Source organism: Crotalus tigris, unplaced genomic scaffold (genome assembly GCF_016545835.1).
Source record: "Crotalus tigris isolate CLP2741 ecotype Arizona unplaced genomic scaffold, ASM1654583v1 scf7180000020776.491700, whole genome shotgun sequence".
Lineage (NCBI taxonomy): Eukaryota > Metazoa > Chordata > Lepidosauria > Squamata > Viperidae > Crotalus > Crotalus tigris.
The window spans coordinates 38,022-49,047 of NW_024098174.1; the positions used below are offsets into that span (position 1 = coordinate 38,022).

The 11,026-nt window shown below is 38.6% G+C and overlaps 1 protein-coding gene across 4 annotated transcripts in view; it reads right to left on the minus strand.

The window, feature by feature from the left end:
* Positions 1-11,026, minus strand: part of TMEM101 (transmembrane protein 101) — a 55,956-nt gene that overhangs the window by 26,279 nt on the left and 18,651 nt on the right. Inside the window, exons 5-6 of one of the 4 annotated variants that reach the window (XR_005559776.1) lie at positions 9,678-9,748; positions 7,286-8,948 (exon numbers count right to left, since the gene is read on the minus strand). The exons of 2 other annotated variants lie outside the window; for them this stretch is intronic. Coding sequence is in view for 1 of the 2 variants with exons in the window: in XM_039368414.1 (XP_039224348.1) it covers positions 9,740-9,748 (9 nt within the window). In the remaining variant the exon portion in view is untranslated. Of the gene's footprint in view, positions 1-7,283; positions 9,749-11,026 lie in introns of those variants that run through there. One more of the 4 variants, XM_039368414.1, reaches the window with a different exon arrangement.

The following is an 11,026-nucleotide window of genomic DNA, read 5'->3' on the forward strand; positions in this document are numbered from 1 at the left end:
TAGTTTGCTTCCTAATAAATTAGCATTTTCTCACTGTTTCTCACTTTAAGTCCTTGACGTTTTGATGCAATTAAGGCAAATGGCATAAATTGCATCTATCACTTGCTTTCAAAATTCAAACTATGCCTTCAGTTGCCAATCCCAGCCTTGCAAGACTTGAAATTACCTTCATTAGAGAAACAGATATCCATTCTATGAAAAATGAAAGTAGGAGACGTTTGGGAAACATACATTGAGGATCAGGCTGAAACCCCATAAAGGGATTTGTTAAAAAAGGGAATCCATAGGGAATTCCTATTCTGAGCAATTCAGTGTCACACACTTCCCAAAAGGAGAGTGAAGTGCTTCCTTTCTCCTGCATCCAATCATGGTTCTAAAGGAATCTTCTTTAATTGGAAATGATAGCTCCTAAATGGACTCCGAACTGCAATAGGAAACCTGCTGGCTTCATCCTCTTGGATTTTCTTCCCATGACTCAGGTAGATCCTTCCGGATGGGCTATATGGGAGAGCCTTTGTCTGGCCTTGTCACCTCAGGGTTCAGAGAACCAGTTGGAAGATGAAAATAAGACAGTTGGAGCTATGGACATTGCATGGGTCACTTGGGCTGCAGTATTTAATTCCCTCTATCCTGGAATATCTGCAGGAAAGGCATTAATAAGTCAGAAGGGGAAGCCCCGACTATGAGATTGAAGCCCCACCCCAATCAGAACACATGTAGAAGGAAGCCAAAATTTCAATTGCACAGTTATGACTGTTCTCTTGACATTTTTGGCACCTGTCCTCCTGGATACCCATGGAGCTATCTAAGTTCTGTCCTTCTCAGCTTCATGTTTATTTTTTTTCCCCAAACATGAGCTAATTACACCAAATATCCAAAATGCTGAAAACAAATCAAATAAGTAATTCCTTCTAACTTCCCCTCCCCTCATTGATTTTCTGGCACAAAGTAAAAAAAAATGATATTGTCTTTTCTAACTGTTAAATTTCATCTTAGTGCTATTGCAGCAGGGCTGATCGTCAGCATTATGCCTGCTGTTTAGGTGTTGGTTTTCCTATATCGTTTTATTGTGCTTTCTGAAGTGCATTTTTTAAATGCTGCTTTATTGTATTTTTTTTTCCTCTGAGAATCCATTTTTCAGGTAACAGCAGGAAATTGGAGGAGGAGGATCTGTTTGCAGTAACCTTTCTTCAGATGGTTCTGCATTTCCTTATGTAAACAGAAAAATCTGGGGGAGGAACCATTTAGCTGCTGCCTCTGGCGTCAGGCACTCAATGTCGCATCATTTAAAATGGGCAAATGTTAAAATGCTGCTGCTTAACTACCATGCTCTGAATCGTTTATGGAACAGGTTCGCTGTCTTCCTGATCTGCCATGAGTTGAGCAAAAGGCAGTTTTCCATTCCATTTGCCAGGAACATAATCAACAGCCATTTTCCAAAGGTCACAAGATGGGTATCCCTTATGAGAACAGGAACACTCCTTGGCTGAGACCCAAACAGGGGATAAAAGGGCAGAGGGACAAACTTTGAGCCCTCTGATGCACTCAGTTCAAGCTGGCTGCAGGATCTCACTGCCAGAGTTCCAGCTCAGGAAGAAGTGTATTAGTATTATTCCAATGCTACATCTCTGGGAAAGTGATTCTTGGCTTAGTAGGCAAGCACAGGATATACTATAGTTTCAAAAAACCAAATAAATATGGCTTTCTATGCTGCAAGCCAGGCTTACATTTTCATAGGAACCATTTGCATCTCAGGAATCAATATTATCTTCAATCTTCTTGCATATCTGAAATTACAACCAAGGGACAATTGGGGGAGGGGGAGAAGAAGAAGAAGCACTATTCTTTGAAGTCACTTTAAAACCGGGGTAGTCAACTTTGGCTCTTTTATGACTCGTGGACTTCAACTCCCAGAATTCCTGAGCCAGTAGGAATTCTGGGAGTTGAAGTCCACGAGTCATAAAAGAGCCAAGGTTGACTACCCCTGCTATAGAACAAAATGTCCTTAATTTACAAAAAAAAAAAAAAAAAGTCATTAGGAAATGCCTCCTGCTAGATCTGGCCAAGGGCACATCTGCTTCAGCATTTACTGTCACACAGTGGTTGACCGTGTGTCCTGTGAAAGCTCACTAGCAGGAGAGAAAGGCAACAAATTCCAGTGCTTCTTCTCAACAGCTGTTATTTAATGCTTCCTCCTGGTGACTCAGAAGATATTCACAGCTATCAAGGCATTTGGTCATGAATTCCATTCCCTTTTAAAACTACCTAAACTGACGTTCATTTCTCCACCTGATGGGTAAAGCAATTTCTGCAATGATACACGCAAGCCTTCAAGGGTGTTGCCCAGGTTCCACTTCCAAAAGTAAGCAAGGCCAAAATAAAAATCTCTGATTAAATCTAATTAAACTTGAAATGCAATTAAAATAATTCAATATAAGCAGTATTGTTATTTCCCATGCATTTAATCATTTTCCCTTCCCGTCAAGCTGCATTAAGGATTTTGAAAGGCCATATCTGTAGCCTCAGGTTGTAGACTGTAGGATGTTAGATATTTTGGGCCCAGTACGCTTCAACATCTTCATCAACGAGTTGGATGAAGGGAAAGATGGGGAACTCATCAAATTTGCAGATGACACCAAGCTGGCAGGAATAGCCAACACTCCAGAAGACAGGCTTCAGATACAGAAGGATCTGGACAGACTTGAACACTGGGCACTAACTAACAAAATGAAATTCAATGGTGAAAAAAGCAATGTTCTACATTTAGGCAAGAAAAACCAAATGCACAAGTACAGCATAGGTGGCACCATGCTCAATAGTAGTAACTGTGAGAGGGACCTCGGAGTCCTAGTAGACAATCACCTAAATATGAGCCAGCAGTGTGCTGCAACTGCCAAAAAGGCAACACAGTGCTAGGCTGCAGTAACAGAGGGATAGAATCAAGATCACGTGAAGTATTAATGCCACTCTACAATGCCTTGGTAAGGCCACACTTGGAATACTGCATCCAGTTTTGGTCACCACGATGTAAAAAAGATGTTGAGACTCTAGAAAGAGTACAGAGAAGAGCAACAAAGATGATTAGGGGACTGGAGGCTAAAACATATAAGGAACGGTTACGAGAATTGGGTATGTCTAGTTTAACGAAGAGAAGGACAAGGGGGGACATGATAGCAGTATTCCAATATCTCAGGGGCTGCCATAAAGAAGAGGGAATTAAGCTATTTTCCAAAGCACCTGAAGGCAGGACAAGAAGCAACGGGTGGAAACTCATCAAGGAGAGAAGCAACCTAGAACTAAGGAGAAACTTCCTGACAGTGAGAACAATTAATCAGTGGAACAGATTGCCTCCAGAAGCAGTAAATGCTCCAACACTGGAAGTTTTTAAGAAGAGACTGGACAGCCATTTGTCCGAAATGGTGTAGGGTTTCCTGCCCAAGCAGGGGGTTGGACTAGATGACCTCCAAGGTCCCTTCCAACTTTACTACTATTACTATTTCAGAAGCTTGAGATGATACTTTTTGGACCAGATAATTTATAGTTGTAGATGTAGTTAAAAATAACTTCATATCTTGTCATTTCAATTTGCCCTAATTTTTAAAATGCTATTTCAGAAAAGCCTTTCTCAGGCCCTTACATATGCCTTACGTCACGGATGTCAAACTTGCCACGTCACGTGACGTGTTGCAACGTATTGTTCCTTTTTTTTGCATTGCCAGAGCTGGGATGGGTGCGGCCTCCATATGATGCAACTGGCCCGTGGGCCGGGAGTTTGACATCTCTGCCTTACATTACCTGGTTTAAAGAAGTCATTGTAATTTTCCACTTCCTATTTTCCCCACAACAACCCTGAGAGTTGTAGGGTTAAGAGACAGAGAATGACTAGCCCAAATCACCCAGTTGCCTTTTTTTATGCTTAAAGGAGCTGAATTCACAGCCATTTGGGAAGGGTGGGGACAAAAGATTGCCTAGGCCAGGGGTAGGCAACCTTGGCTCTTTTATGACTCATGGACTTTTTGAAGTTAAAACACTAAAAAAAAATGACTTATGAGCAGTTTTTCACTTACAACTGTTACAGCTTCCTTATAGTCATGTGATCAAAATTCTGGTACTTGGCCACTGGCATGTATTTATGACAGTTGCAGTGTTCCAGAGTCATGTGATCACTATCTATAACCTTCCCAGCCGGCTTCCGATAAGTAAAGTCAGTGGAAAGAAGCCAGATTTGCTTAATGACCACTTAAGTGATTTGCTCAACAACTATAGCATAAAAAGTTATAAAATGGGGCAAAATTACTTAACAATTATCTTGCTTAGCAATGAAAATTTTGGGCTCTGTTGTGGTAATAAACTGAGGCCTATCTATTGCAGTTAAGAATGATACTTCTTTTTTATCTCACCTCCAATTTTCCCCAGCTAATATTTCTTTGTTTTGTTTCAAAGCGCAAAGGCAAAGAAAATAACCCTCTATTTATGCACTTGTGAGTCACTTAAAAATTTGCACCTGGCCTACATGCAAGAAATTAGACATTTGCCAACTTTAACATTAAGCTCTGCCCTCACCCATAAAAAGAAAAAGCAGAACAAATCATTAATTAGTCCTGTTCATTAGGAACAGCTGTTGTGCCATTATCATTAGGAACCCTATCTTTGCTCTGTTTGGTAGCCTTCCTAAGTCAAGAGAAGTGTCAATAATAAACTGTTTATTCAACACCTCCCAAACTACTGCAAACAATATAGAGAATCCCCTTTTTATAAAAAGTATTATATATCAGTATTTTATTCCCAATAATGATTCACGGAAGACACTGCCTCGTTCCACTTACAACAGTTTTTAAGAAAGGAAGAGTTATCTATTGTAGAAATAAGCGGTCCTTGATGCTCTCTGATTGTTGTGGTTTGGTTGTTTTGGTTCTTTTCTTGCAGAAGTTTCATTAACCAAACTAGGTAACATGACTAGCACTGATGATGTTATCTAGTTTGGGTAATGAAACAACTGCAAGAGAACAACCAAGCTCAGGGATCATAAGGGACCTCTCAAGGAAGGAATAATTTGCCTCCCATTTATTTTGAACATATGTTGTTTTTTCCATATTCCAATAAATATTGGGTAAAATAAAACAGGGTTAGATTCTTACATACTATACAAACATGGTTTGAGACTTAGTCCTATGCTGGCATACTTTGAGATTTTCTTTTTTTGAAAAGGAGGAAAAGATTTGTTCTATGTTCCAGCCTCTTGTATTATTTCATAAACACATGTTCCTATTACCCAGGCTTTAAAAAGTCACTTTTGAATAAATATAGCATAGCTGAATTGAATATCATAAAGTAGTCTCACAAAAGATTTCCATGAAAGAACTGACTACTCACAAAATGGGTGCCAAGTCAGTCATAAAACATTAGGCAAACTTGCAGAGAAGCTGTGTGCTTTCCCTAGTATTCTTATATTTGTTTTTTTTTTAAATAAACAGCTGACATATTTCCAAACAAAGTAGTTAACTATCATTTTTATTTTTTTAACAATGCCTATAGAATTCATTTAGCATTAACAAGCTCTGTTAACAAGATATATGCCCACAGACATCATCCTGTGAATCCTAAAATTGCTGACTGTGATAACTGAAGAAAACAGATGCAGCTGGTTCATATCTGGAGTCATAAGTTATAATTCATAAGCCCTATTCTGTCCAAGCAAGATACAAACTTTATGTCCTGTCTATTGAGTGAAGCTAGCTAGTGACTGTTCAACAATATGCCTGGATATGGATTTAAATAGCGGTCACTCAGTTTTCACTTTGTCAAATTAATGATTATGTCAGACTTGTCCTGGCTTGGTCATTTAAGAAAGATCCTTTGACTGCATTCGCAGTGAAAAATATACTTTTATTAAAGCCAAGGGATTACAAGAGAGAAAAAGGCAGATTTGAGATTTGCACGTGAAAAGTGCCTACTTACTTTCCCCTTTCCCAAGTTCTTCCTCCACTCATTTCTCCTTGGTGTCCAATTGGATTCAAATAAATTGTTTTGGTAACAGTTCTCTACTTGGCAGGCTCCGTGATGGTCACATTCCATTCCCATGCTTAGGACTTTGGGGTCACCAGCTGATATCTCCGCCAGAAACTCAGAGTGGTTTTGGTTTGTCTTCCCTCCCCCACCCACTGGTTCCCTCCCCTCCCCACAGGATTGATGGTAGCCTGTCATCAGCAAAGCAGCAATGGGGCAAAACAGGATGGTAGTACTAACAGATTATTGCTTTATTCCCAGGATATTCAAGATTTTGAATATTATAATAAATAATATGCCAAATCGGTATTATAATAAATACCATGCCAAATCAAGCTGAAGGAAAACAAAACAACCTGGCCGTTACTGAGAAATGCTTAAAGATAATAAAAATTGGTAATTAACTTTTTCAGTCACCTACCTGTGGCACCATAACTAGCCTGTACATCCTAGTGTGATCAGACTGAGATTCCCTTTTTGCATTCCTTCAATTTTAAAGTTTTTCTTTCAATGTGGCCCCATTTGTGTATAAGAAGCTGGAAAACATATATTTATTTCAAGTACTTTTTTTGCCTGTGTCGATGTTATTCAGTCTTTGTGGAATTTGGACAGTAGTGATTTATCTACAAGGAACCATCCAACAACTCTTGAACCTCACAAAGATTCTGCTGCAGTTCAAAAAAAATAAAGCACTCGAAACACAAAAATACATATTTTGACAGAAAATGCAGTTAAAATATATTTAAATTTAAAAATGTATATCTCGCTCACTACAAACAGGTTTTTTTTAATAAAATGATTGATTCAGCTGTGTGATGAAAGATGGCGTTTGAAACAGAAAGGTTGCGGATGGTTTGAATTTTAAGGAAAGAAATCTTCATTGCAGTTTTGGCCACACACACACACACAAAAACTCCTTAATCAAGCACCCATCAAGTCACATCATGTACAGTAGTTCGGATTAGGAGGTTCTAGAAAATAACAGGAAAGCAAACATGCAGCCTAATGAGTTATGCAGGACAGTTGGCCAGAAGCAAACTCAGGAATGAAGCTGCAATGGAAGGCAGAAAAAGAAAACCAGTCCAAAAGTACCAAAGGACAGAAAATTTCTGGTGCCTGATTATGACAATCAGCATGAACATGAGATGAGTGTGATCTAATACATCATTAAAAAAATAGAAATATTTTAGCAATCCCATGAATTCTTTTCCTCTTTCTTTGAATTAAGTCTATTCAGTCCCTTGCATACTTGTCTCCATCAATGGACCACCCCCCCCCCCCTTTAAGCAAAGCAAAGTCTCCTTTGGGTAAACTTAAACTGCAGGTGACTTCCTGAACATTTCCATGTAGTGACTTGTTTACCGTTCTGTTTTTTTTTTTTTTTCAGGATGTTTCGTGTCCAAAATAGTTCAGAATTGCTTTTAGTAATGGTTAACATATTATTCTTTTTTATTATTATTAGTTTTATTCATTTATAACATAAAATGTGAAAATACAAAAGCAAATAGCAGGGGACAACAGTAGAAAAAGGGAAAACAAAAAACGGTGTGAAGAAAGGGAGGGGAAGAAACAAAAGGCATTGATTTCCGGCTCTCTCTGTTGCAGTAAAATCAAACATTAAAATCAAATCTCAACTTTTTACATTTACATTCAAGCCCCTCCTTTCAACCCTGAAGCTTACTAGGGGATTTAGAGCAAGTCATTTTCTCTCAATGGCCAACTAAACTCACAGGATTACTGCTTTGGGAAGAAAATGAGATCAGATCTCATCTCTTTCCTCTCCTCCTCCTCCTCCTCTCTCTCTCTCTCTCTCTCTCTCTCTCTCTCTCTCTCTCTCTCTCTCTCTCTCTCTCTCTCTCTCTCTCTCACACACACACACACACACACACACACACAGAGAGAGTTTCTAGAGGAAAAAGATATATAAATGCAATACTGTACACATGTGCATATTAATGTTGTGAAAAAAATAGATCACCTGTGTTCCACAAAAAAAGCATAGCAAATTATAGCCTTAAAAGAAAATTCAAAAATACATATTTATACAATGCCAGTGTTGACAAAAAGCATGCCAGCTTTTGAGTTCACCAAGATACTTAAATACAACACATATCGAATGGCACATGCCACATGTTTGTGGTTCAAGCTCCATAAACCTTGCAACATAGTCAGTGATTATGAGAGTTGTAATCCCAACATCTTGAGGGCATAGCATGACTGTACCGGCTGGATCTGATGGACCACAAGTTCCAAGTTAATCATTATACAACTGTATTCAGGCTCAAGGTGACTTGGCTAAAGTGATATTAGCCCCTTCCTCCCACCCAAAAGAGAAATCAAAACAAATAAGTGGAGGTAAGAAAAAAAATAAAATTTGGTTCAATTTAAATGCAATTAAAAATAAATTAAATCATTATGGGCTTAAGATACGGATTAAATATGGCAATGCATCCTCCCATTACAATGCCACAGATTAAATAGAACCAAAATCAAAACCAGATTTTTCTACTTAATGTGCTCAACTCTGCCTTGAACCCACAGCTGCTATGACAATTTAATTTCCCATCATATGCTACATTTCTAGGCTTCCAGGCCTGTGAGTTATAGAGGCACCTGGATCCATCATAATGAAGAAATAATTGAGCCTTCAGTAAAAACATCCATTATGTTTAATGAATGTGCCATAATGGTTTGACAGGTGGTATGATACAGACCAGTAAAGGTGAGATCCTCCTAGGGACAAAGATGAAAATAAGCCCCTTCCTATGTTCCTGGGCCCGCAATAATTAGTTCTCAATTGTCACAGGTGAAGTTAAATTCCCATTTGTGTCCAAGAGCTAGCTGTTTGGTGATGAAGGGGGAGAACTGAACGTATCACATTCATTGCTCTTTGACTGGATTCACTTCATAATTATTCTTCTACCAATGAGTAATTGCCAACGCTATGGAAGACAAAATAGTGGGGAAAAATCAGAACACAGGCTTTAGTAACAAGCAGATTTTGTAAATACCTCTTCCAGCCTTGTCTCTGAAATAAATAATAGATATTAACACTACGGCTTAGTGGTTTTAGAACTGGATCCCAATTGGAAGAGTTGCTGGAGAGCTCCTTCCTGTTGAGAGACCTTGATGGAGAGAATAGCAATGTTCTAAGCAGGTGCAACTATTCATTCATTTTGGCTTCCAAGAACAACAAATGACATCAGATTGGGGGCCATATGAATGAAGACTGAAGCCAACTGCCTAGCCAAGCTAGGGGTGCAAGCCAGTAAAAGTAAATTAATTGAGCCAAAAATACTCAATGTAGACACAAACTGTGATATTATCTCTTCAATTATAGCCTCTTGGTTCTTTTTCATTGCTGCTAAATCTGCCTTGAGACAGTATTTCTATAATACATTTCAACCAAACAAATTCACAACAAATCAGTATGATAGTGGGAAAGACTGACTTCTGATTTTTGACCTTCTAGTCTAAAAGGCATGTAGAAACATTTTGTAGGAGTTACTGCTCCCAAGCTGTCTTCAGAGGTAGACCCTTCTTCAATACATTGCAGTAATTCATTCCAGAGATGACAAAATTGTGCAATAGGAAAGGAAGGACCTCTCTCCACAACTGACATACCATCTGAACTCAGAAAAAGACCTTCATTCTCCCAGTCACCTACTTACCTAGCAATAGCTGTGACTTTTGGATAACCACAAGACGTGGACCTGCTCCTTCAAGAATGATCTTATTTCATCTAAAGACATGACGGAAATAGATGAAGAACCAGATTATTTTCTGGACAAACAGCACTTCTATCTTGTTGAGATTCAGTTTCAGTTTGTTTGTCCCCGTCTATATATCCTCCAGGTACAAGGTCCAGGTTGATGGAGTTCCCAGAATTCCCTACCCACCATGCTATATTGGGAATTCTAGGAGTTGAAGCCTACCTATCTTAAAGTTGCTGAGTTTGAAAAACACTACACTACACTACACAGTGCAACCTGGAATAGAGATTTGTCTGACTATCATCAACATACTTCTAATGTTTGAAATATAATTTATATCTTTATATATTGTTGTACTGCCCATTTTACAAAAATGCATGGTTAAGTGTTATATTCCCCTTATTACAGTAATTACATTGAATCATTCAGATTTATTTTATATAGTTTTTACCTGATTAATATGACTCAACTACTTTGCAGGTGGCCAAATTTTATTTTATTGTTTGTAAAACCTGCTGTATTCATAATTATTTAGTTAATGTTGTTTATTCTTATCTTGGTCCATTTTGTAAGTTTTAATTTCTGTCTGTCGCTGATGGATTGATTGGATCTAAACATTTCATTTCTTCTAGGACACTCTGCAATTGTAGCCCCACAATTTTCTACACAGCCTTTTCCTAAACAGGTAAATTGGAGATTGATCAATTATGGATGTAATCAGGGAGGACCTTTCAACAGGGGATATACCATCACCCGTAAAGGAGAATATTTGTAGCTCAGGGTTGAAATGAGGGGTCCTTGGTCTGTCTGAGCTTGGTTGCTTTCTTGCAGACATTTTATTACCAAAACTAGGTACATCATCAGTGCTAGTCAGTGATGCAAAAACCATCTGCAAGAAAACAACCAAGCTCAGACAGCACCAAGGACCACTCACACATTTGCCTCTTTTAAGTTGCTAGGGCCACTCCCAGAACCATCACTCATTCCTCCACCAGCTTCCTATAGGAATTAGTGGGGCTTAAGTCCATTCTGTCTGTTCCAGGGCTCACCTAAGCCACTGTTCCAAATTCAATGTAAGCAAACAGAACTAAGCCTGGTCATTTGAATATCCAGCTGTAACTATTGTAGGAAATTACATGAACCTTAAACATAGATTATCAGTGTAGAATTGATTTGACACTGAGAATCTATGTTTAAGGTTCATGGAAACCATTTAGAGAGGACTGTAAAGCACTGTAAAGCTGTATATAAGTCTAAGTGCTTTATAGCCCTCTCTAAGTGGTTTACAGAGTCAGCATATTGCCCCC